A 27,007-nucleotide genomic window follows, 5' to 3' on the forward strand; every position below is an offset into this window, starting at 1 on the left:
CTGGCAGCGTGCGTGCGCGATGTCGAGGATTTCTATCTGTGTCGACGTTTCTTCATGTACGCATACGTACCCCTCACGTAATACAAATTTATATACATGTGCATACATTATGGTTGTCCTAAAAAAGATCATTTTTTAATTTCGACAGTTAACCTTGTTTGCTCCGTCACATTACTTTCTTTTCATTTTTTTCTTTGCGTAGTAGCTCGCAGTTCACCACGAAATACATGCGCACGCGTGCAACCGCTGGAATTTCCTTATAACGATAAAGCGTACGTAAGGAATGCATGCGTCGCGACCGCGGCGAGACATCTTGAAATGGAAAAAAAAAACTGCACAACGGGTTGTGAGTGTTGACAAGTCGAGCACAAAATCTCTCGTTTGCGAGGGCGCGGAAGAAGGGACGAAGAAGAAGAAGAAGAAGAAGAAGAAGAGGGATTGATTCACCGGCGAAAAGAGTCGGACCGGCGTATTTCGCGTTAGCTGGCGATGAGGAAGAGGGAGGAGGGAGAGACCTTGCGAGTGATTTGTTGCTACCGAAACTATTATCGTGTCGTGTCTCCGGGGCGACAGGAAGACACGCGGCCGCCGCTTTTCGCGTTCGCCGATTCTATTAGAAAATTATCGCAAGGGGATCGAGACGTCGAGGTTGCTGGCGTTTCGGGTTACGTTTCATTGTTGACATATATATATATATATATATATATATTTTTTCTTTTTTTTTTCTTACATCTTACGTCTCTGTATGTCTTTGACATTTTTTGAAGTTATACTTCTTTAGGCGCGTTATGAAAAACTGATGAGAGTGAAATTTCAAGATGCGCGCGCATCACTGTAACACAAAATTGTAACACAAAATTAACAGGATGAAGTTGCCCACTCAACCGAATTCAATTTCAAGATGCGCGCGCATCACTGTAACACAAAATTAACAGGATGAAGTTGCCCACTCAACCGAATTCATTAAGTCTCGAAAAATTTGTGAATATTAGTGAAAAAATTGTGCTAAAATACTTTTTCAAGTGCTCCAATATAATTGAGGTTAGTTATCCGTATGTATTATTTATTGATATAAATTAAAATATCATTATTTAATATAATTAATACTACATATTATTAAATTATCAATGTTGAATATTTATTATTGGTTTTTTAATATTTACAAAATAAAGAAATAAATTTAATAGAACATTTAATAAAAAGTTCGTGACAAAAATTTAATAGATTATTTAAATATAATGTAAGACATCCGTTATTTGTTTTATTGTTTTTTATTACATACTTCTTTTCTTTATCATTGTGTGACAGAAGATTTTGACATGTTGTGTATTTTTTAATGATGCCAAAGAAGTATAACTTCTCACGCGCGTACATAAGTACACGCACCCATTTTTTTTTTTATTTTCTTCTGTCGCCAAATTCTTAATCACGACGACGCCGCCTCGCGTTTCTGGGAAGAAGACGAATTCGAATCGCGGCCGCGTCGCCGCCGCATGCCTATCGCATCGTTATTGTCTAACCGTGGTGTTTAAAATTAGAATGAAATGGAATTACCGACTTGCTCGGTGATTAAACGACTCGCCGACTAAGCGACTAACCGTGTTTAGTTAGTTCGATCCGACTCGACTCACGCGGCTACTACTCCTATGCCGCCGACGTCGCCCAGGGAGTTACTGCAACGGTTATAGGAACCCATCGCTAGTGTCGAATACCTACTTTTCCCGGGATCGAAATAGGAGTTACCGGACTAGTCGAGGAGAGTTTGTTTCGATTTCACATCGGCATATGCTTTTGCCGACCTCGTTAGGTTCATTGTTCGACTCTCTCGTTGTCAGCTTTCATTTTTTATGAAATAATCACGCAGCTCGAATGGCGGAAACTTTTCAAACCCTGTTGCAGTATCGGTTTCGCGCTCGATGCCGTATCAGCGAAGGTATAATCAATGCGACTCGTGACGAGGAGAGGTAGAAATCTCGTTTCAACTCTGCCCGCAACTCCTTTCGCATTTCTTCTCTCTCTCTCTCTCTCTCTCTCTCTCTCTCTCTCTCTCTCTCTCTCTCTCTGCGTCCGTCATTTTTATTTTTCGCCACTCTTCTGTGCTCGGCTGGCGTTGTTAGTCTTCGGGCGTACCCTTCAAACGTCGCCAGCTTCGTCATTTTCTCAGGGACACACCGAGAGTGCAACGCCGCCTCCGTCGCCTCCTCGCGCCCGTTTCTCAGCTCTCTTCTTTTTTTTCCCTTCCTTTTCCCTCCAACACTCCGGCAGCAGCAGCAGCAGCAGCATCTCTTCTTTCACCCGCTTGAGCTGTCCTCCGCTTAGCTTATTCTCCTCTTTTACCCTTTGCGGATTGTTGTTGTTGCCTTTTTTTGGTTTCAATTTTTATTTTTTCTATTTTCACCAGACGTCGCCCGTCACTCGACTCGCTCTGAGAACGTCGTCGTTCCTGACTCGCATAAATCCTTCAACTTCTTCGATTGTAACGAGTAGTAGCGTTTCTATAGCTCGACTTGTCGTCTTCCCTCGCGTCCCCGCCTCTTCACCTCTCACCCTCTCTTTCCCCCTCTCTCCTATCTCTGCTCTGCTATCTTACATCGTTATCATTTTACTTCACTTCGTGCAATTCTATCTTATCTCTATCTCCTCTATCATTCCTCCACCTAGCTCCGCTTTTCTCGCCGTCTTACTTGTCTTCGTCCGTCATCCGCAGTACAATTCCACCCTCTCCGCATCGTCCACCTTGTTTGATATTTTTATGCGCGCATGAATAAAACTATCTAGTCATACGCCTATTTTTCTTTCATCTCTTCTTGCCTACCGTAATGTTTCTCCAACATTATACATTTTCACGTACGCGTATAAACGAACAATGCGAGTTTTGAGACATCTATAACGATCGCGGCGGTTGGTCCTGCGGGTACATTTCGTGTCCGAAGGATTGACCTAAATTTCCGTTGAAGCTCGTGCTTCACCACAGCCGCCGAAGGCTTCGCGAGACCTAAAGGTACTACGTAGGTATCGCGCGGAACGCAAGCGCCGCGTGTTACCAATCGTTTAATTCGCATCTCAGCGGGCACACCGTGCTGCGATGGTTGATTACGCAATACCTGTAAGATTTATAAACCGGTTCGCGAGATGTCTATATTTCAAATATACCTACCGTTATAAGCTCCTCGTCGCCCGTACGAGTTATCGACGCAGGTCTCGTACAGTATTAATCCTTTGCCTCTGTATAATTGTATTATTCGTATCCTGCCAGGTACATTATTATTACCATCATCATTATTATTATTATAGACAGCGTGACACTCGGTTTGAGCGTGCGACGAGGAAATAAAAACGGGAACGAACACATGGCGCGTGGGCTCGATTTTCATTATAAAATCAAGTCATTGTATCTGCGCGCCTACAGTTCGAATTGAATTGCGTCGCGGATTGCAGATACGATCTTTCGACGACTCGACTTACCTTTCGACAGATTTCGGGGATACAGATCCCCCGAATCGACGACCAACCCGGACGCAGTGGTCGGTCACCTCGCGACGTCGATCGTCGATCCGCACGATTTGTCGCTTGTATACGTAGGTATAATTCAGCCGGGACCCTCCATGGGAGAAATATTACTCCAGGAATATCACCGCGGGTGGGCTTCCGGCCGGAGGAAGAAGCTCTCGCTTTTTATATACTATCTCGTATTCGCAGCGGATATCGATACGTATTTTTGACTCCGAAGTTAGGCATCCGCATTTATGCAGCGACGGTATTCGATACCGGTTTCTTTCCTCGAATTTACCCATTATTTATACGTGACATGCATACGACAGTGTCTGATTATTGTCGATCCAGTTTACTTTTTTGTTATACGCCGATTTCGCGTAAATTCGAAACTGTATCCTTTTACCTTCGTCGCTTGGTTTCTTCTACACTTGATTCGACAACCTTGTATGATTTTTATAATTTCCGCGTATACGCTGTCGTCGTCCACCTCGGGAGGTGATTTGGTTCGGTTCGTCGATTCGTGACTCGTGACTCGTGAGTCATTGGACACGTCGGTCATGGGAGGTGGAGGAGAGAAAGGTGATCGGGCACGGGCGTGTATCTCGCACGCGATCGACGCACAGGCCCCTACACCTTTCGGCTGTATACACGTGGGTACGCGTTCGAATGCTAGCATGCTGTTTTACATTTTTATTTCCGAATATTACGTATACATTTCGCGCCTTATCGCCGGATCGGACCGAGCTTCTGACCCCCGTTCTCTTTTACCTGACGGTGCACCTTTCCCCATCCCTCGCTCTGCCTTCTAATTTATTTCGAAACCGCCCCTTGCTCTACCCTAACGCCATTCGCCACCAAAATATACATATCCGTAATACGTCATTTCTGTCTTATATAAGAGAATGTTTTTAATGTGAAAAAAGTGCATCGACAATTATTACCCCTGAATACGAACGAAGGTGAAGTTCGTAACGTTACTGTAACACAAGAAGACTTCATTCGTGTTGTTTTTTTTTTAAATCTCGTGTTACAGTAACGTTACGACCTTCGAATTCATGAATAGGAAGACTATACGACAGGGATCGGTACACCTACTTCCCGACTTCTCCGGGTATACGATACCCACATACTACGCAGCCAAGTCAAAGACGGAGTACGCAGTCGGGTAACGCCTGAACGTACTCGCTAAACACTGCGTATGGTTTTTGGTCACGTGACCGGATTAGGTAGAGGCAGTGAGGAGCACGCGAACGAGTGAGCGACGACTTTGCGTCCTCCAGGCCGCGGCGAGAAACGGCCGGTAGGCAGCAGCGCCGCTTGTTAATCTAACTTGATAACCGCGAGCACGCCTACATTTAGAAGTGATATCTATGGGATCGGAGCATGCAGAGTGAAATTCGAGCCGTGGGCTTGAAACACGCCGGAGTTTCGAGGCCACGCGACTCGATCACCCTCCTTCTCAGGGCTCGCGGGGACGACAAGGGCGGATCAGCCCACCCCAGCCTTACGTATAATAATCTTCCGCGTTCATCTTATGGCTAACAATAAGATCAACGTTTCACACGCATTGAACGACATCACGTTAAATTTTACTCAACATTGGTCCCCTCTTTTTATGTTGCAGGTAAGACCGCACTCTGTGAAATAAAGTAACATCTCTAAGCACTCGGTTATAAGACGCCTCGATTATTCCTTGGGTATTTACTAGCCTCCGATCAAGGTGAGTTGACGTCCACACGATATGTCGTAATTTTGGATAGATTATGGCAGCAGTGGTATCCTATAAATGATCTGCCGTACAGGGTTAGACTGGAATCGGAATCGCATGTATAACGATATTATAAACGAGGGTCGACTGTTCGTTCAGAGTGTCGTATTTCAGATCATCCTGTGTACAATCAAATCTTAATAAGACCGAGGCTTGCAGGCTGAAAAATTCAGAGTAGAATGACGTAGAGTAATGATAAAAGACGAGGGTGTAGGGCGGGTGAAGGACAGAGAGTGACGGAGGTACCGGAATGTAAAATAAAACTAATGCGAAAATGCGCCATTCACCCAACGCTCGGGTGGATTATTTTTAGATCGAATTTGACGGGCGGGAGCTTAACTGGTACGAGTAAACTACCGCCGCATTGATGATAGAGCCACTGCGAGAGTTGGGTGTTCCTTTTAGATGTATTCCCGTTGGTATGGATAAAGGAAAAAAAATTGAATTGAAAACATCGAATATATGTTGTTTTTTTTTACTTCAACTTTGATTCGTCTTATCGGTTTGATGGAGGATGGAATGTAGTAAGGATCGAAATGGATCCTTATATTATACACCCTTGTATGTTCAGCATCGTGGCAAACGAAAACAAGTTTGAAGTTAGTAACGTTAGCATAACGAAACATGATGGGGAAAAAATTATTGTTTTACAATTTTAGAATGAAATTCAAGGCGTTGGCTTTTCGAAACATGAATGTGTTTTCTTTGTTACGATTTACTGAGTTGAATTTCAGACAATCTCAAGGATGAAAGTAACGATATTTCTTAAACGTCTATCGATAAGGTAACGTTATTAAGTTCGACTTCGTAAAAGAAAAAAAAACGCTTCTTGACTACTTCAAATTATTAAATTGTGTATTTATACTAGGATACTTGGGAACGCACGAAGCTTTCCTCATCACACATTTTGAACTTTCATGACCGAGGGGGTGCCGCTGCTGGACAGGGAAAAGTGAGAAGGGTGCAAAAATCGAATCGGCTCGATATGCGGCGCCGCGTGGCTAGTCCCGGCTGGTTTCCTGCCGGTTTTAATTGGCTCACGAATTACATGTTAACGTACCAGCAAGCGTTTCCTGCCTTCTGCGTGAAGCGACGAATGCAGGGTGGATTGCAGGGCGACCCCGTGGCAGCTGTCGCTTTGAGTCCGTCGTACTTCCACGAGGACGCCGACGACCGCGACGTCGTCACCTCGCCGTCTGTCAACGCCGCGAGTGAATATTCATACGCCTCATGTTGTCCGGTCGCAGTGTAAGGCTGTCCCATGAAACGGAAACCATACACGGATACCGTAACGCGGTGCGTTGTAATATCGAATTGAACCTTTTAGTTTCCAGGTCTATGCTTGAAAATTGCTCGAAGAAAGATTTGGAAGTTTGAGTAAGGCGTCGCCATCTCGGGATGGACGACAGAGATGTTGGTTCCGTTCAAGTATAACCAAATTGCGGCGACTCTTGGCGTTCTTACTCCCTCGATGAAACACGGCTGCTCGTTATTCCGTAATTGCGGTCCGCAGGAGATACGCTCAGATAAATTCATACGAGGGAATTCGCAAAACGATTCAAGAGTCGCCCGAACCAGTCATGCGACTCCCAGGCTGCCGATCTCGTGCTTTCAAACTCAATGACAAAGACTTACGACGCCGGGCCGCGTCTTCGCCACGAGGTACAAATAACTCTGCACTGCCTTCGTGACCTCTCCCGGTTGACATGCAAGACCCAACCGGAGGTCACGAGCCAACATTCCCTGGTAAATTCTCCAGGGCGACTTGGTACATACTCGCCTTCGTATACGCTGGTATCTACAGTCCGTTTTACTTTCGTGCTTCCTCATCTCCGTATTTGTCTTCGTGGTCGAACAATTCGTTCCTGTCAAAGTCGTTTCGAGCGCTCTTGCTTTGTTACTCACAAAGACTGCAGCCATACATACCTCGTCTCGTGATATTACGTCCGTTCCGATGATAAAATAAATGCACCTCGAAGCTGCAGATATGATCGTGGGACTTGTCGATTCTCAAGGGATTCTTTTCGGCGGAGCTCTGACATTGTCTCTGAGACAACGTTTCCCAAGGTGTACGCCTTGCAGCCCTGTAATCCTGCTGATAAATAATTTAGTTATAATACTTGGACTTCCTTATTCGATTTCCCTCGGCGGCAGTCGCAACTAGGAGAACGATTATCGTTACCTTGGTAATGGCAGAGTTCGATTACCCCTGCTGCGAGTCCTTAGTAACTCGGCAGTTATCTCCGACTCCATCGCTGCAGCGGAGAGCTATCCTCGCAATTTACACCTAGCGACTACTTTTTCCCCTCGGGGCATCACCGAGAGAATCGCTAAGGCGTCCCGAGTAGCTGGGAAAGTCACGCGGTGCCCGGAGCCAGCAGGCTCTACGCGGCTCGGCCACTTTTCCCTTGTGTCATTCCGGGAATCTGGAGTTCCGAGCCCAGGAAATGTGTATAAGTAGGTGGAAAAATGCAACATCATACACTCTACTGTATCCGTACAAGAAATTCTTTCACCTCTACCAGGTGCAGTGTGAGTACGTTTCTTCTTTTCTCCCTTCCCTCCTTATCGTTCTTTTGCGGAGGTTCAACATCATCATCATCATCATCATCATCATCAGTCCAGTTAACATGCCGGCGCGTGACGCTCCGCCAAAAAAGGATTTGATTAAACGAATGTAATTTCTAACGCAAGACGGCTACCCATTCATCTGCCAATCCTCCGGCCAACGGGCGTGAAACAAGAAATGTCAATAGTGAAAGAGAGCGGGAGACGAGGGCGAGAAAGCTCGGGGAGTACATACCGAGGCCTATGAATACATTGCGCGGCAAAGCTCGCGAGTAGGTTGAGCAGGCAGACACGCGGGCGGAAGGAAGATATTTCAAGCCCTCTAGGATATCTCCGCTGTCTCTTCGCGTAAGACCCCGTAGTCCTACAACAGTTTTCGAGTCTCTCTCTCTCTCTCTCTATCACTACGGATATGTACACGTTCTTGAATAAACATGCCCGATGATCCCCTCGGTTGCTGCCCGCGATACTGATGCTGCTTCCCAGGTCGGCTTCGGACCGAGATGCGCTTTCGAGGAGGAGCTCCTTCTTAATCCATATGTATGTATGTACCGTCGTCACAACAACCGCCTCCATCCCTCCTTCACTACCTCTCTCTCCGCCAGAAGTCCGGAACGTTGTCGGAGCATCCAGTCGTGGTTCCTTTGTCCTTCGCCCCCGTCAAAGGTGTTTATAACGAGACCATGACGGCGATGCTTACCCGCTCTCGCCCCTTCGCCAACCTCTTCTCTTCATCCAATATTCACGCCACTCTCGTTTCTAGTTGAAATTTGTTCTAAAGCTACTTCACCAACTTGACGAACGGTTCTAGTTATTGTTGCCATCGCGATGATGAAGGGTCTTTTCATTTTAGAGTAAAATATAAGAGAGCCAGCCTTTTGTATTTACCGTCAAGCACCGGCATGCCATATTAATCGACGATTGGTATGACAGGTGGTCGTAATTATATCGGTGTAAACGTAGAACGAGTTTGCAGAAGATGACATTTAAAAATGTACCGTACGAGAGGACGGAGAAAGAGAGAGAGAGAGAGGTAGAGTTTTGGTGACGATATATCTCAATTATCGTGCTCAACGAGAGTTAGGATTGTTAAGCAGTGAAATGTATGTTTATTTCTACCGGGTACGAATACTATTACCATACGTAATCTCTGATCGTGTTGGCGTGCTTGGCTCTCCCTTCCCCACCACCTCCCCCTTTTGCGCCTCTCCCTTTGATAAAAGGTCACGTACTTATTTAGGACATGAAACGGGGTTGCGCAAGCCCGATGAAACGACCGGCATCACCACTTAGCCATTTTTATTATAGGTAGCCGCAAATCAAGAAGCGGTTTTTTGCTTGGGTGACTCGCGGCGTCGCGTTGCGGCCACGCGACGATGGTCGCTCCGTATATTCCCTGCAACGTACTTACAGCCGACGCAACGGGGCGACCCTCTAACGACTTGGCGGAAGTTTTTCAGTGTTTCGCGGTGTAATTTGACAGAACGCGGTGAGAGTGCGAAAAAAACATTACAGATGCCGTAGATTACCAACATACAACAGGTGTACGTAAAAGTATAGGAAAAATCAGGGCGAGGATCTCGGGAAAAGTTGAATTCGTTCGCGATTATGTGGTGGTTGTTCGTTTAAAATTATTAACCTTGCGAGCGGTGGTAGAAAACTAGAATGGATGACTGATAGAAATAGAATGATATTAAACTTTCAATGACGCGAAAGTTTAATTCGTAGAATTATCAAAATGTAGAAAGTTCAATTACAATTTGCATTACCCTACGTACCTACTCTAGGCTGCACCAGCGGGTCCAGCTTTGTGAATTATGACCGCTAGTTTGTTCTCACTGCAGCGAACGGTAATCAGAATAAATGTTATTCTTGCAGTCTGTTTGCCATAGGGTACCAGGGTGTCCAATGACGTGAAAAAACTTGAAAATTTTTAAATGTCACGAAATTCAATGCGACTCCTAAAAAGTCACGAAATGTCGTGAAAATTTACTAATGAACCTGAAAATTTTATTTTTAGGTCAATTGGTAACTCGGATTTCAACAATACGGATATATTGTTACATTTATCGCGCGTATTGCTAAGGTGATATGAAAGTTGAAAAAACGAGATTTTAATGTCAAGTTATGCTAGCTATACTCTAAATATTTGGAAAATAACTTTTAAAGATTTTTGAATGTAGTGCGCGGATCGTTCAAAAGGTAAAATCTTTATTTTGTTCCTGAAAATTTTTTAAATGCCACGACTTCCTGGTCGCCGAACAAAGTAGACACCGTGGCTACGCGTCGCTGCAACTCGCCAAACCGCGTGTTATAATTCCGCTGATCGTGAAACAATGCGCCGACTAAAATTAGGTATTACAACCCTTGGATGACATAAACTTTGCGAAAGGGCAAGAAGACTTATCGAATCGACCCTAATGGATTCTTTACGACAATTACGAGAGCTTACAAAAGCCCGTTTGACGCGTCTGCGCCGATTGCGGTTTGCACTGGTTGAATTGAAATTAAGAAGTGCAGATGAGAGCGCGTCATGTAGGCATAATAATCGCACGATTCTGCACGCAGGCACGCAGACACGATGCTCTTGCACGCAGGCGCGCATACCTACTTCGGCGAGGCGGGCGGTTATTCCCAGCAGCAGACGCGTAATTGTAGGGTATTCAAGGTCAGACGACTTGACAGCCATTTTATGTAATTTCCACGACAGCTCGGCCCGACAAATTGTTATTATAACCGCGCTTAACCCCCCTCTTCCTCCTCCCGACCTTACCCTCTCCATTCACCCCCCCTGCATTGTCTTTGCGCCCTCGGTTTTATCTCCTCGCAACTCATTTTTTGCTATCTTCGCGTCTGCACGTAATCGCGATTCGTTTCTCCAATCGTCTCCGACTTCGCTTGAACCACGGTAATAATCGTTTTCATTCCGGGCCGAATCTTTTCTTTCAGCTTTTCTTTTCATTCCCTGGTAATACCTAGGTCTAGATCTTGCGCTGCGTCGGCGGTTGTCTATCGTGAAAAACACGCTTAATTCATAGGGCTGAAAAGCGTACTCGGCGATATCGTGGCAAAAAATTGTGGCGCCCCTTTAGTAGGGTATATTGCAAAAAATGGGGGTGACCCTGAGAGTAGTTTCTGTAAAAAAAAAAAAAGAAAAAGAAAAAGAAAATAAACAAGCGCGTCGACGAATCGATGGAGCAAGGATTCTCTTTTATCTCTTATTCTACTTTATGTGCACGTAGCTTTTCTCACTATCGCTACGCCGCTTTACATATAATAAATAATACATTTCTTTTAACTCCCTGACCGTGTAATAACTTCTTTCTTGCATGCGTTAGAAAAATTGGACCGAGAGTTCTACAAGGATGATGAAATGTTCCGATCCCGCTTTTTCGTCTTCTTCTTCTTCTTCTCCTTTTTCTCCTTTGGCTTATTAACCTTGACCCGATCAGGTTAGCGGGAGACGCCATGCCGGTGTTGTTGCAGACCGGATCTTTCCGTATTGAACAATTACGTACCATTTTGAGAAATGACTGACCAAGGGAGCCGAACGTTCGAGTATCGTGGTCATTAAAAGGTTGTTCTAACGATAACTCTGAAACGTGCCCGCAATAATTTATAGATCCTTCTCCCTCCCCCCTTCAGCTTCTCATCCAGCATCTGCGGTGGAAGGATCTGCTCAGCCGTCTCCGCATTCTCAACAGCTAGCTCTTATATACCTACATGCGGTGCAGCTAACTTGCCAAACCACTGAAGAGATCCGGTCGCAGTTAAAGTGACGAGCGAAACAGGCAAGCCAGTTGGCAGACAGCGGCCGGGCTGCAGCATATTCTGCAATGTGCGTCGGGAAAATAAGTCAGGGACGCCGGCGCGTCGCGTGGTTTCATCTTGTTATCTCTCGCTGCTTTCTCCGTTTCTTTATTCGTTCCGTTTCATTTTTTTTACTCTCCCCACCGCCAAGAATGCTCTCGTGATACTTGTGCGCATTACCACGCCGCCGATGATCTACAAAAATCCTACATCCTGTAGTCGCGAGTACCTCGGAGCGGAGCTCGATCATCTCTCTTTCTTCCCCTCTCTTTCTCTCTCTCTCTCTCTCTCTCTCTCTCTCTCTCTCTCTCTCTCTCTCTTTGTCTCTCTCTTTCTCTCTCTCTCTCTTGCGCCTGGGTCAAGAAGTCGGTAGAAAATTCTTCGTCCGTGTTTGACCCTGCGAGCGAGATGATGCAAACCGGTTTACCGATCTCGCGGGTTTAACCGAGCTGGATAAAAGGATGGAGAGATAATTTCTTACTTGCGCTGCAGTGCAGCCCGAGTCGTCTTCAATCTACACCCGAGATTTCTTGGATACGATTCGATCGGAATTGAAACCCGAGACCCCCGACCCACTGTACGCCCGGTGGGAATTTAATCAGCTGTATTCGCGGGTCTCTCATCAATTTGTTGACGAAAAAATAAAAGAGGAAACGAAACGTTCTCTTTTCGTATATTCAATTAGATCGCTACAAATCGAAACACAGCATTTGCGTATCGATGTACGAGCACGTATTTACATATTTTGTTGCTTTGATAAATCGTCATAATTACAGTCCGATAATTGGAGCTGCGTCGCGTTGTACTACGCTGCATATGGTTACAATATATACGCACGATGATTATGCACGAAAGCGAGGAGAATAACTCAATCTCCTTCCTCGTTCGCGCCCACCCAAAAATTAATTTCTCAGAAGCAGCTGATCCCTTATTAGGCGGACGTTATATCTATCCAGTTTGAATCGTTCCGTTCTTGATTGCTTAACATTTTTCTCATTACTCACCGCCGTGTATCCGGACTGATTTGAATCTCTGTGACATAACTCATTCCGACACGAAGCCAACAAGCACACGCACACCCGTCTATAATATGCGGACGCTTGTTTCTCTCTTGTAGTCGTATAATTATACAGCATTACTTACTCCGTACGGTCACGTGGGCGAAGGACGGACCCTCAAGGAAACGCAGATTTTCAAGTCAATCGTTTATACTCACAAGTTTTCAACAGCCTCGTTCGTTCCTTTCTTGCAATCGCTGAACAATTTATTTTCACACCAAGGTACACATCAGCGATCCCTTTCGCTTCGTACTATAGAAAAGCAAAAGAACGAAAAAGATGAAACCACGGCAATTAAACGATCCTGTATTCTCTTCCAGGCAATCCTCTGTGCACGTAGTTTTTACGCATAGCAACAGTTTTCTCTCGCAATTGCATGGGTGAAAGCTGCTGTCGATTCTGCGTCATGTAATATCAGTGGATAGGTGTACACGTATCACCTGTCATGGTAGGTACGACGACGTTTGCTTAAAAATGAAAACCCTGACAATCGGTTATAGCTGTGCCATCCATTCCATGCGCGGGAAATTCATCCTAGTCCCGATCATCTTCACGCGTTAATTAACCCAAGTTGAACGTCATCTCCATGATGTAGGAGACAAGGTGAAACGATGCGTACACGCTTCAGTCGAACCAATCAGAATACATGTCCAAGATGACTTCATATAGGCTTTTAATATTATTATATTTGCAAATTTTGACCGAAGAAACTGGCATTTTTAGCAAACTGAATATACGGAAATAAATAATCGTAACCTCAAGTAACCTACTTACGTGATCTCTGTGACGTCATCCTTGGAAAATCTCGGTCTTTGGTTCTGACAGACCTGATTATATCCTTACATCACGATCGACTCGTTCCACGCGTAAGAGGCAACGCGGAGGTGTCTCTTTGTCCAGCAGCGTTAGCAGGATAAATTGCTTCGCACTTTGATCTCAATTAACTTTCGTCGATGCGTAGGCACGTATATCGGGACTGACCCGGATTCCTCCTGTCGTCGGATCTTTTCGGTTCAGCCGTGACCTTTCGACGGTCTCACCTCGATCAGCTTCTCCTTCCACCTCGGCTTTCGCCGGATCACCTCGTACAAATCACACTTCAGGGTCGGCGATTCTCTATCGATTACGCGTGGTAGGACTTTTACTTATACGTACCAACGCGAAAACTAATTCGCTATCACTGGTATAATAATTGCCTCGTGTACAATGATCCGCGATTCTCAAACACTCGAACAATTACGGTCACTTGCGGTACCTGCAGCATGTCGACGAAGGTGTATGAAACGAGTAACTGCGTAAACACGTGTTTACCTACCTTCGTTCGTCCATCGAGCGTATGCAATATATTATATTATATATGTATATATATTTCCGATCGCGTTTCCCCAGTTCATACATCATCGGCTATCGGCTAACGAATAGATTTTCCTGGCTATCAATTATCCATGCCCGTGTAACCGCTCTGTTCTTGCACGCGCTCGAGTGGTTAACAGGCGTATTAACCCCCCCGTCAAACGTCGGTTTTTATAATACGCGACTATCCGGCTGTGCCGCCGCGAAATTATTTCCGCCATAGAACCGCGCGTTTAATGTATGTACCATGCAGGACATTCGGAGGTATGCGCAGTTCGATCGCGTAGATGCAATACGCCGGTGCGAGTAAGAAGTTAACATGGATTAATGAACCAACGTGAATATAAAAAGACACTCGCGAGTCGGTACGTGTACCTATCACGATAAATCAATGGGACCTCGACATGACACATCTCTACCTGTATAATCGTATCCGCGGCGTATGCGTGCTTGTAGTTTCACACGAATCATATTCAAAGGGAATGATCAGATTTTATCGAAAACTTTGAATAACCCTGCACGCAATATTGAAACGAGACACGTATCTACATTGCTGTAGTAGATCTCTGCAATCTGTAGTATGATATATGTTTAAATCACCAACTATTCGTCTGTACAAGCAGATTGATTTATTCATTTATTTAACGCATATAAACGAGTTATACCTTTGTTACATATTAGAGATAATGTGACCGGATATTCGGTGAACACATCCTAAAAATTTTCTCTCAATAAAACAAAAACCGGCGATCTCACTCTATTCCTTGAGTACCTATTTTCAGAAATCTTAAGTCTATTTTTAACGGGGACTTGTGACATATACAGCACCGCGGACTTATTGGCATCAGATATAAACAGGATCTCTACTCCTCTCAACATACGCCCAGGAATTTTTATTCCGACCCTATTTTTTTTATCTTCCATTTACGAGTTGTAATTTATGAAGCGCGCACATACGCAGACGAATCAGTCTACGGTTATTATTTTCTCCCGGAGGTGTACCGACGATGAAATTCTTATGCCTACGAACGATTTCATCGACGTACGGATGTAAGAGGAATAACGGAGGTAGGTACGGCTTTGCGAGATCGGCGATGAGGTATTCCCACGGTTGACGGCGTCGTCGTCGCCGAGGATGAAGCTGGATGCGGGAGCACGCGAGCATCGCGGGAAGATCGTGATTATTCTCGAGTCGTCGTTTAGTCGCCTCTCGTGTGGTGAATCAGTCTGCAGACCCGCAACGAAAGTACTTGTAAAGCTGCGCGCTCGCGATCCGTGGGGGGAAAAAATAAGAAATGAAAAAAAAAAAACCATCCAGCATCGATCACTCGCTCGCAAAATTGGCATGTCGCGATAACATTCAACTTGCACAGCATAAATCGATGGTCGGTTATGAATACTCCTCGTCAGTGTTGATCTTTATAGCTGCTACAGACTTATAGGCAATTATTATCGGACTGCGCAATTTATAATTTTTCATAAAAGTTGCAGCGATGTTGCCGCGGGTGATTATATTGATACAATATCGTCCCGCTACTCGCCGCCGGACGTGAATTATCAACCAATTTCAATTTGCATATTGGCTTATCGGCGCGTGACTCTATTTCACAGCAGACACCGCTGCGCCGGGTAAAATTCATTGCGTAATTCTGCCGCCACGGCCGTTCGCAGGGTCGAATAACAAACGGTCACCCTACATTTGTAACGCATGTATACGTGTAAAAAGGCAGCGAGAATTTATCTATAAAAACCTTAAAGACTGTGCAGAACTGCAATCAGGGAATGATTTTTGTAGTTGAAAGCGTTGAAAAATTTTTGTTTTATTGATTTGTCATAATAATCACTGTCTTTAATCAGACGTAGAAATTTGCAATTTTCCAGTAGGTATACCCAGAGCTGAAAGTGCTGAATTAAATTTCAATACGGTCTGCACGGCAGCTTCAAAGAGCGTACTACTTCAAATGTCAGACTCGGTGGAAAGTGCAGCAGCGACGTGGCTATGCAAAAGGTGTCATTATACCGATTCATAGATCGGGGATAAGTATACAGTCCGTTCGCTGGCACGGCTTTTTTTCCTCGGACCTTTCCGATGCTGCGTGGCTGCTGCGGCGAAGCTGGACGGGGATTACGATGAGAATCCACCGTTACCGTAGAACGAAGTCATCGTTTCGCCCACATGCGTATCTTATTTACTGTATAATCCGCCGGTACGACTTCCTTGAAATTCTTACGAAAGGACACACCCGAGTTTTCAGAACGGAGAAATTAATTTTACGCGAAAAGGGTATAAAATGAGTAACGAGAAATGGTGTAAATTTCGACGCAAATATGAATAACGTTTAACGTATTATATATATATATATATATATAAGTTGGCAGCCGGTATCCATACACGTAGTGTTCAGTGGTATTGAAAAGGTACTTGAATTATTCTTGTGTCCGGAAAATATTCTATTTTCAAGGTTTGCTGCGAATGATATATTTATTTGTGTTCACTGACAATGAGTAAGTGTTTCTAAAAAAGTGGATTTCCTTCTTGAATCGCGTTTTTTTTTTTGTTTTTCCCTACTAACAGGTTGTAGTAGAGTTAACGTATACCTATCTCGTACGTCGCGCCGATTATGCAAAGTACCTTCTGCCCTGTGCATTCGTGTATTTTTATTTTTCTTAAGTTTCCTGGATATGTCCTTGGATTTGTTACGGATTTCTTACTGGACACCGTGATGGGGCCGCGCAACGGTATCGCGGAGACTGTAAAAGCCCAAAAATGAATCAACGTTAAGGGTGTGCGAGTTCTTTGAAATTTAAATGACGTCTGCGCAGCCCCGAATCCCTCCGCGTAACCGGAGAGACACCCACCCATCCATCCATCCATCCATCCATCCATCCATCCATTCATTCTGCTCGGGGTCCTGGCATGGCTCGAGCGAAGAGAATAGCAGGCAGAGAAGAGCTCCGGATGAAGGATGACTTTTGAGGCGAGGAGTTGGCCCGGTTAAAACGCGGATGATTACGTAATTTTGCGGAAGGGTCTCTCTCATTCTTATAACCGCCACCTCCGGCTCCCCGAGAGCCGACGACTGCAGCTTAGGGACCTCCTTCCCATCCTTCCTTCCTTCCTTCCTTCCCTAAATATCATAATTCATCCCGCTCAGCCTCCGACTCCGACATCCATTTCACCGAAAGTGGCGGTCTCCGCGGCAGTCTTCGCGTCGTCGTGACTCCTCGCCGCGCTCGGCAACCTCAGCAGACCCGACCTGCGTTATTTACCGAATCACAGCTGTTCTCGGATCCGCAGGACCGACTCCGCTGCGCCTCTTTCCATTCCCCCCGCCATCCTCGACGTTTGCCCTCGACTCGCTCGCCTGCTCTGAAACTGGGTATAATTAGTCGTCTGATAATTATCTTCCTTCTTCGTCATCCTCGTCAATTCATACCGGTTTGAACGAATATCCTCTTCTCAGTTCCTCCACGGTGGTCCTTGTCTCCGGAGATGTTTGCCTTGTCCCACGTTCGCGTTTCCCCGTTCAAGCCGTGCAATGTCGGAAGGAATGTCTCGAATCGATTGAATAAATTTTATACAAGTCTCGGAATCATTTACAGAATAATCATTCAATCGGAACTCAAGATCCAAGATAGGATTTAAGTCACTCGTTTTATCGAAGTTTATTTAGGTTGTTTATTTGGTTTGCTTGAGTCACTTTGGAAACTTGTCAGCGTTTCCGAAGAGGATATTCCTCCCCTTCACCGTCGGCCTGTGATCGTATTTAAGGTGCGCGCGGATGAACCCGAGGGGAAGGAAAAAAAGTTGGCTCGATTTATCGTCTACCACCCGCGCGATGTAGGAGGAGGAGGAGGAGGAGGTCGAAGCGATATTTCGCATGTACATTGAGGCATTTTGCGTCGTCGCGAGTTTTCGCGGTGGGTTGAAAATTCGTCGTCGTATTTGGGAAAAGGGACAGGGATTTTGTAGGAGGGTCGACATTGTCTACTATACTACGAGGGGGCGAACGATCGGCGATAAATTGGGAGCCGTAACTTTGAACCCCCTCGATACGGAACGGATACGACCTGCGGGCGGGATAAAAGACACAAGTCCCCTTAGATTTGGATCGACGAATGTTGGCGGCGATCATGTAATCTGGCTGCGTACGTGAGATTAGCGAACCTCGCACGCACGCACCCGAGAGATGTGTGGGCACCGCATGTACTTGCCGCACGCACGTAAAGAGTAGAGGCTTTTTTCCAATCGATATAATCACCGACACGGTGTTCGTGATTCATTAACTCACCCCGGAATTTGCATTTTCTTTTTATTCCAGTCCAAGCAGTACGGCGCTGGGTTCGCTGGACCAGCTGAAAGAGTACCTGACAACCGCGGGAACCTGCAAGTGCGGCTTGGAGTGTCCGCTAAGGCCGGAGCTGGTTTTCAACTTCGACCCCAAGGTAAGCCGGCGGAAGTTATTCTTTATCTCCGTGCCATGTTCTTCGTGTCGGTCCTTGTGAAAATTTCTTGGAAGTTTACCAGCGATAACCGAGCTTTCGTTGCCTGGATACCGGCTAATTCATCGCCGTCGATCGAGCGTTGTTACCCACACTCGCGTAAATCACGATTTTACGTTTGACTGTGGAGATCTGGGTGAAAGTCATGCTCGTGCCCGGTTGGCTGACGTGTCGCGAGTTGTTTCGCGCGGCTCGTGAATCATCCTCCCTGATCACGTTTCGCTTCCGCTAAACAGTTTGCCGGGCTTCGATATTACATGACGACGCCGCGTCGCGTTGTACGTAGTGTTGTTGGCTGGTATCGTCATCGTACGCATGCCGCCGCAAGTGTTTGTTGTATATTTTATTGGCACAATTTGGACGATGCGACGAATCCGGTTTCCGACGAGGATGAAAATCGTGTCGATGAAATTGACGATTTTTATCTATGTCTCGGTTATAACCTTGAGGCAAAACGAAATATAATGAAATGGAAACAACGTAAGTTTCAAAAATCGTGTAGAAAACAGATCAATATAAACGGAGTGTGTACTTTGAATAATAATAATAATAACCGACAGTACAATTTGGTATGGAAGAATAATTGTTAATAAATAAGAGGAATGAAAATATTCACAACATGCTCGACGTGTTTCGGAAATCTCGAGCCACCCTGTGAATCCCGACGGAAGCGAATCTCGGTCGCTGATTGGTGTATAAGGCGGAAGCGCGGTTTCCCCCTTTCTCATCCCCACGGCATGGCGGCACAGCGGGATTAGCTCTCATTTAAGGCCTTGTTACAAACCGATAGAAATATATGGAGCAGCATTGTTAGCGTCCGGCAAACGTCAGGTTGGTTTATTAAACGGACGCCCGGGGCTCGATCCTCGCGAGGTGCTGAACGTCGCGCATGTCCCAACAATTATTGTAGGTACCTTATACTTGTACGGCGGCGCTGACGCGAGTCTCGGACGTTGGTATCTTCGGGGCTCTTCGAGGCACTTCGAGGCACTTCTCAGCCTCCCTCGAGGCCCCTTCTTATGCCGGTTATATTGCGGCCCGCGTTTCCCTCAATTATCTTCCAGTCAACAATTACCTCGCGATCACCTGCTAGAATTACCAGGGCCCAACGCCTAATTAGGTCCGCGCCTGCCTTTCGGGCCCGTCAAGTTCGTTTGATTTTTTTCTTCTACATTTCTTTTCATTTACATTCATTTTTAGTTTTTAGTCGTTTTTTTTCTCTCTCTCTCTCTCTCTCGCTCCGTATCCAGTATACTATATGTTTTATCTACCCATCGGAAGGGCAATTAAACACACCGGGAACCGACGCTTTTTCTCTCGCTATATGTTTTTAATTGCTCGAACGTATAAAACGTAGATTATAATACCTACCTTTGGGGGTTTGATCTTGTAGAGTAGATCTCGCTACGTTTTCCTACTTTGGAGAATGAAAGTGAAGAAAAATTATGAAACTTAATGCATATTAATAAGGATGAGAATAATAACAGCGATAATAATATAAGAAAAAATATAAGACGGGGGAAGATGGCGTATAATGATGATAATAATGAAAGAAATATTGCGTAGAGCGGGGCGTTGCGGTCTTTGTGTTTGAGGCAAAGGGTTTCGCGAATCCGAGGACCAGCGGGGCAGCAGGACGAGGGAATTGAAAACCAGCGGACCGTGATATTCGCGGAGGAAAACTTTGAAGGAGACTCGCGAGTGAGGCGAAAAAGGACGCGCTCGGCTTACGACGTCGGCGTCGTCGGCGTCGTCGTCCTTCGTCGTCTTCGTCGTCTTGCTCTTGTTTTCGAGGTCCGCCGCCTCGTTGTTAACCGTTGAGAAATCTTCTCTTTGCGACGCTTCCGAGGATCCTCCGAGTAGGTACTTATTCCGCCTTCCATCGCGGGGAAAATGCGACTCGCCGCGTTATTTTTCTCCCTCTTTCCGAATTCCCGCATTGCCGCGGCGACCTGGGAGACTAAACTTTGCCAATTCATCACTTCGTTCTTTTGTGTACCGGAGGAGACGGCCATCCTACACACGCGTATTAATATAACGTCTTTTGTGCCACCCTCTTCAAGGTTCTCTCCTATATCTCGACGGAAATTATTATATGCTCGCACTTTTCTTCGACAATCTCGCGCTGGTTTAAACAGTCAGGAAGGGAATCGTTAACTCTCGACACGGTCAATTAGATGTTGTCTGCGGTGTAGGTACAATGCACACGTGGGAGGTAATTCACAGACGGACGACCTGATCGCTCTGCGGCAGCAGGCTCTTCGGTAGCCTGTAGTATACTTGTACTTATTTTCTTACACCCGTGCAGCTGCGTTACGATTACAGTTGAAAATGTGAAAACCATTTTTTCTCCTTACGTATGTACGGATAAGAAACGTTCTTTGAAAGTGACGCGACAGGTATCCACAAGCTAAATTGAAACATTTTTTTTTCTATAGAACGGTGTGGAAGAACAAACGTCGGGTGAAACCCAATTATGAATAAATAAAAATGCAAGACTAATTAGATAAACGCCTGGATAAGCGCCGGGCTTTATTAAAAACGTCAGCAATTTTCATTCTCGCTCGTCGAGGAGAGATTTCATTTCTCGTCCCTTTCCTCCCGGCTCCACTCGCAGCGTTATTCGAGTTGCGGAAAAGGTTTTTCGCCATTTGCATTTGTGCAGCGGTTTCTTTTCGTAGTTATCCTCGTTTTACGGTGGTAGAGTACAAGGCGTGCGTCTCCTGCATCCTGCGGCGCCATACCGCTGTAAAGGCTAACAGCGTGGCCACTGGTAAGAGGATCCTGGAAAACCTGGTAATCTCACGAAATTCTGAAATTCCGGAATAGTCAGGGAAATGTCAGGGTTATTTTTGTTTGGAACGTCAGGGAATCATTTACCATATGTTTCTTTATTTCATATACAAATGGGTCGCACCATTTTTTTAAACTCTCGATAAATTAGATGTAATACAAGTTTTCTCTTACCATCGCCAAAAAGTTCTCTTCAAACTTTGAATATTCCTAAATATTACCTTACAAACGATTGTTCGCATCGGCTGGATGACCCAAGTGACAGTTTGTGCTCTCATAAAAAAAAAGAGAATATGACATAGAAAATATGTGTATTTTTTCCATTTGCTATAACCAATTTATCCAAACTGGTCAGGAAAAATTATAAGATTATTGTCTGGAAAGTCTGGAAAAGTCGGGGAATTTCGTGACGAAGACTTAGTGGCCACCCTGTAATAAAAACCATTTCCGTCTCGTTGAAATCGTCGCGGAATTACACCAGGTTGAACTCTCCCGGGTGTACCGGTAGGTACCTTCTACTAACCGGGCGAGTTAACTTGGCCTAAAGTTGAAATAATGAAATATACAATATCTATAACAATCCGATGCTCAAAGATATTTATCGAATCCCCGATTCAATTCGCCGGCTTGCGAGTATATTTATACCGGGAAACGAATACCTTTTCCAAGCGTCCAGCTCCAACCATTCTTCTCGAGAGTAGGTACGGCACTCTGGGTAAATGTTTTGCGGATGGTCGGTATCCTACTTGCAGCAGTTCGCCGGATGTCTGGCTCACTTGCTCTCGGCACATATCGACCCGCGTGGTTTGAGCTCGGAGACGCGAATCGCCTTCGCCGTTGCACAGCTTCGCCTCCTTGGCCCCTTTTCTCCTATCCGGCGAGACGACGTCGAAGCGCCGGGGCGCTCCAAGTTCACGTCCGTTTCATACGTCTTCTCTCACCTCGATCGACGGCCAACTTCTCTCTTCCTACGACCCCTCTCCACCTCTTTGCCTCCCGCGTAACCCCTACCCGAACCTCCTTCCACCCCGAAGGAGCTCCGGGCGGTTTCTTCCCTCCCTCCCTCCCTCCCTCCCTCCTCTCTTTATCCCATCCCGCTGCTACGATCCAATCCGACGTTCCGAACAATGCGGATCTGTACATGTATACAGGTATAATTCCCGGTAGTTGGACCGAGGAACAATGTCGATTCAGACCTGCGCGTTTCGAGCTGTACCTACGTACGATATAATATAAATCTTTACCGAATTACCCATTTTGTTCGACAAATTTTCATGCCGTCGTTCGTATCGGCGTATACTTACATTGTGTAGGATCGAAGAGGATTCAGAAATCTCGTTTTCTTCAACATTGAATTCATATCAATTTATGTACGGGAAACAGACAGAGGAAGATTATTAAATATTCAGTCGTGAATAACTTTGACGGGGCGGGGTCAGACACAGCGAAATAACGAAATTGCTGAGAGCAAGGTGGCGAAAAAATGAGCGCAGCTAGACGCATGTACTCACCGTTCGGTCCCCTCAAGTTATCAGGTACGAAGTAACCTGAAGTTTACCGTAATTACCTGTAGAATACCTTAACAAAAATAGAAGCTGGTACGATTTATGCTGGAACACGTGACGCGACGGGTGTTCAACATCACGGGGACGAAGTTGAATGAGAAAAAAAATGAATAAATTTTTTTTTTTAAATATCTCGAATCAGAGAGTATCGTTGCTGGTTTTTTTTTTGGATACGGGAATCGCACTGCGGGATCGGGTGCTTGGCATTATCTCGAAGCGACAGCCGTGCACTCGGTGGTGCAACGCACGTCTACGATGGTCGATGGGGTACCGCTCAGCGTTGTTGCACAATAGCCAAGAGCTGCGGATCTATGCAGGCCTGTCACGTGCATGATCTGGGCACCTATCGACGAGTCGGCGATTCGCAAAAAACGCTGCGCCGAAACCCGTGCAGCTTTGTTACATCGGCGCGCGATTGTCGCTCCTCTTCTTATCGCGCGTGTATCGCAGCTTTTGTATACTGGTTCAGTTTGTAACCGGTACACGGTGGGTAATTAAGCGCTCGCGTTCACCGATAATGTAGTGTGACGAGGTGGGAGGGGGAGGAAGGGAGAGGGTGTTGAATAAATAACGAGATCCGTACGCGATTGACCATGCCAACGTGGCATGCCGTGAGGCCATCCCGTCCCACACCATCAGCGATTCTCACCGCACGAGGTATATCTATCAGATGCGTTGTACTTGCGGCAGACCGACGCGATTTCGTTTTCAGCGACGATTCGCCCTCCCTCCCCGCCTGCACCTCGATCGCCAAGGAATAATTAATGGAAAAATGCCGAGCCGCGTTTTTCCGCCCGCTAAAGCGTTTCGATGAAACACAAAAGGCCATTATGACATGCCCCATTGTTCAAAGTTTTAAACCTAACGCAGCAACGCTCCTCGTATCACGGGGGCTAATCAATTGCGGCACCGCGGTTCTCCGAAAACCCTCCTTTCACCCTATCTCGTTTTCCACCCAGCCCTCTCAAACCGCGGAAAAACACTCTTGAATATGATTCTGATTTTCGGAGGATACTCGGTTTTACATTAAAGCTCGTTAAAATTGCTCCTACTCACCCTCGTCGTAATGCCGCTGCTGCGTCCGGGGTGGAGGATAATTACGGGTGAATATCCGACGCGTAAATGCTTTGCTCGAAACGTAATATCGTCGTTAAAGGTCGAAAGTTGAATCGAATACGTTGGTAAACGATGGATGTAAAATTATAATAAAATATTTCAAGTTTTCTATTCACTTGTTTTCCAAAGTATGTACACGCCTACCTATATAAGCTCTCAAGTCATTTTAGCAAGCATGTTGATGCACAAAATACTGACCTCGTTAGTAAATCACTATCCATTAATTCCTGTACTTCCGGTTCTAAGATAGGATTTGTAGCTTCGAAAATGCCGAAAAAAAATCGATCCCCACGATACCGATTCAAAAGTCGAAGAGATCGTCGATACTACCACCACCACCAGTGCCGTAATAAAACCGGTTAGCTCTTCTGTTTCGTCGCGAATGAAGACAAGAATTTCGGAGGGTAGGTAGGGTGGCTGCAGCTTCGTATTTTACATTTTGCTTGACGTACGCAGTCATCGTAGGTACTGCCGTGCTGTGCAGTAGGTACAAAGCAACAAGAGCAGAGAGACGGACGAACCGGGCGAAAAGCGCGGGGCGGGGGCGAGGCGGGACGGAGCAGAGAATATTTTGCCTTTCCTGCACATACCCGTGAAATACAATTCCCCGGCACATTCACGCTCGGATAATTCCCGTTTCGTTTTACGTGAAAACTTATTACAGAAGCGGGAGTCTGCCTCGCGACGACCACCCATTGTTGGCCCCTCCTCTCCTCTCCTCTCCTCTCCTCCCTCGCCAACCTCGTCAACCTCGCGTTATACACGCTTAAGCACATTACACGTATACACCAATACCTGCACCGCCTTCGCTCCGCCGTGCACTTCAACGTGGAGGATGACAAGAGCAATTACATTTTTAAATTACGTTACACGATATTTACGTCGCTCCGCCTCCCCCACCCCCACCCTCGACACAGCTCGCCGTTTCTCCGACCTTTCCATCTCTTTTATATATTCTATTCTATTCATTCGGCAAACGTAGCATGCGACTGTAGCATTAACTTCTGCCTGCTGATGTTTCATTTAACGCGTATTGTTTCATTTCTACGGTTTTTTCTTTTTTTCTTTTCTTTTCTTTTTTTTTTTTCTTTTTCTCCCCAAATTCAACAATATTTCATACCTTTGTTTTACGAGTGCAGTTTTTACTCCGAATTAACGTTTAAACAACGCGGCTTCTAGTGGTAGCTACAGTTACCGTCTACATCTATTGTATATTTTTTGTTATAATGTCAGATCTTTGTGTGCAGTTGGCTAGCTAGAGTAACATGTACGTTATCGAAAATAATTACGAGGAGGTTTTATTGATATCCACAGCGTTCTCCGGGCCTCGAGACTGTCGCAAATATTGTAACTGAATTGACACAGTTTCATTACAACGTGTGCGACAAGTTACTCGCTCTTGGAAGTAGGAAAGTAGGTGGAAGAAACCAAGTGTGTGCGAGTAAAATGAGCAAAATACCAGCTTGAAGTTGAATATTTTCAATTAGCAACGAGATAGACAAGAGAGTCGACTCGAATTGAGTTTTTTGTATCCAGCTCTTCGATTACATCCGATACGCGGGTTACCATATATATTACTCCAAGTCTAGCCTGCGATAATCGGTGATTGCTATCCCGCCTCGTTCGACGAATAACCAGGCAAAAGATGTGTAAAAAAATCTGTAATCTTATTGTAGCTGGTAATTGTAATCGGATACGAAGAAGAGGTGGACGGCGGGGGGGAGAAACGAGGCTCCGTGTTCATTGTCAGTCTTGACCTTGGATTGTGACGCCGTTACGTGATACGAGTCGCGAATCGTCGGAGTGCGCGTATCGTGTGTTAGGACGTAGTAAAAATACGCCAAGCCGTCAATCAAATTCATTACCGTGTCAGATCGTCGTCGGGAATAATTAACGAGAGAACCGACCTGAATTCGACGATCGCCGTACGCTCGTTGTTTTATTTATCAAAGACGAACCCGCAATTATCCCCCCGCCCTCCCCTTCATCGGTTGACTGACAAGATACAAAAGAAAGAGACGGATTAGAGATCGTCTCTTCCAACATCGGCTTAAGGACAGTGACATCACTGTAAAATCCTGCAAGAGGCACAATTTTGGTTTGGGATGGAAGAAGAGGTAATACGATAATAATATTTAGGGAAGTTATTAGGCATATATTTAAGTTTAACCGCAAAAAATTATCGTCGACAAATATTAAAAAATGGTGACATTGGATCCATCCTAAAAAAAAAGTTCTTCTCTTTTGTTTTCACAGTGGTGTTACCCCTTGAAAATATAAAATTTTATATCGCAACAGTTGTAACCGTGCGACGTGGATCGAGGACTGTGAACGCGTTTGAATTTAACGATCGTGCAGTAGTGATACACGGGACTATCGCTTGAACCCCGTCTTTGAGTGAGGATAGGTTTTGACGGAGACGAATTAAGGGCGTAATGGAAGGCCTGAAAAGGATATCGCGATGCTTGGCGGATCTGAAGACCTTTCGTTTTTCACCTGCGGATGGTGGCGAGAGAATTTCCGTTGATTTATTGCCGGAGCTCGAAGGATGTTTTTATTGTCTCTTCGGGTCGGTCGGGGTGTGTATGTAAGTCCTTTCATGGGTTTAGGCGGCCGGATGCTGAGAGTCTTTGGACAAATAAATCATCATCTTCGTGGCCTTGCGAAAGGTTAAAAAGCCCACAACCAGCTAAAGGGAAATTTATTACGATATACGGAAGATGCGTCGGGGGGAGATTTGCACGCTTGCCAATTCTCCTCTTTTGTACCATTTCGACGGGCGCTATACGCTGCTTTAGCGTCAAGTTGCTACCGCGCTATTTCCTAACCCCCGGTCAATTTGCCAAGCGTCGGTACCCGTTACAAAAAATTCAACCAGCGTTGCTGTGGTCGTGGCTAATTGATATCCAGGTAGATGACTCGCGACGTTGCAAAGTACGTAATCGAGATCGAGAGCTGTCGGGAGACGTACGATGTGT

At 45.6% G+C, this 27,007-nt stretch overlaps 1 protein-coding gene across 11 annotated transcripts in view; it reads left to right on the plus strand.

Annotated features, from left to right (window-relative positions):
• LOC124221494 (uncharacterized) overlaps window positions 1-27,007 on the plus strand; it is a 137,991-nt gene that overhangs the window by 60,348 nt on the left and 50,636 nt on the right. For 10 of the 11 annotated variants that reach the window (XM_069136333.1, XM_069136326.1, XM_069136350.1 and 7 more), the window contains one exon: window positions 18,375-18,498. The exons of the other annotated variant lie outside the window; for it this stretch is intronic. In XM_069136333.1, the coding sequence (XP_068992434.1) occupies window positions 18,375-18,498 (124 nt within the window). The remainder of the gene's footprint in view (window positions 1-18,374; window positions 18,499-27,007) is intronic. 11 annotated transcript variants of the gene reach the window in all.

The sequence above is a fragment of the Neodiprion pinetum genome, chromosome 1 (assembly GCF_021155775.2).
Source record: "Neodiprion pinetum isolate iyNeoPine1 chromosome 1, iyNeoPine1.2, whole genome shotgun sequence".
NCBI classification, from domain to species: Eukaryota; Metazoa; Arthropoda; class Insecta; order Hymenoptera; family Diprionidae; genus Neodiprion; species Neodiprion pinetum.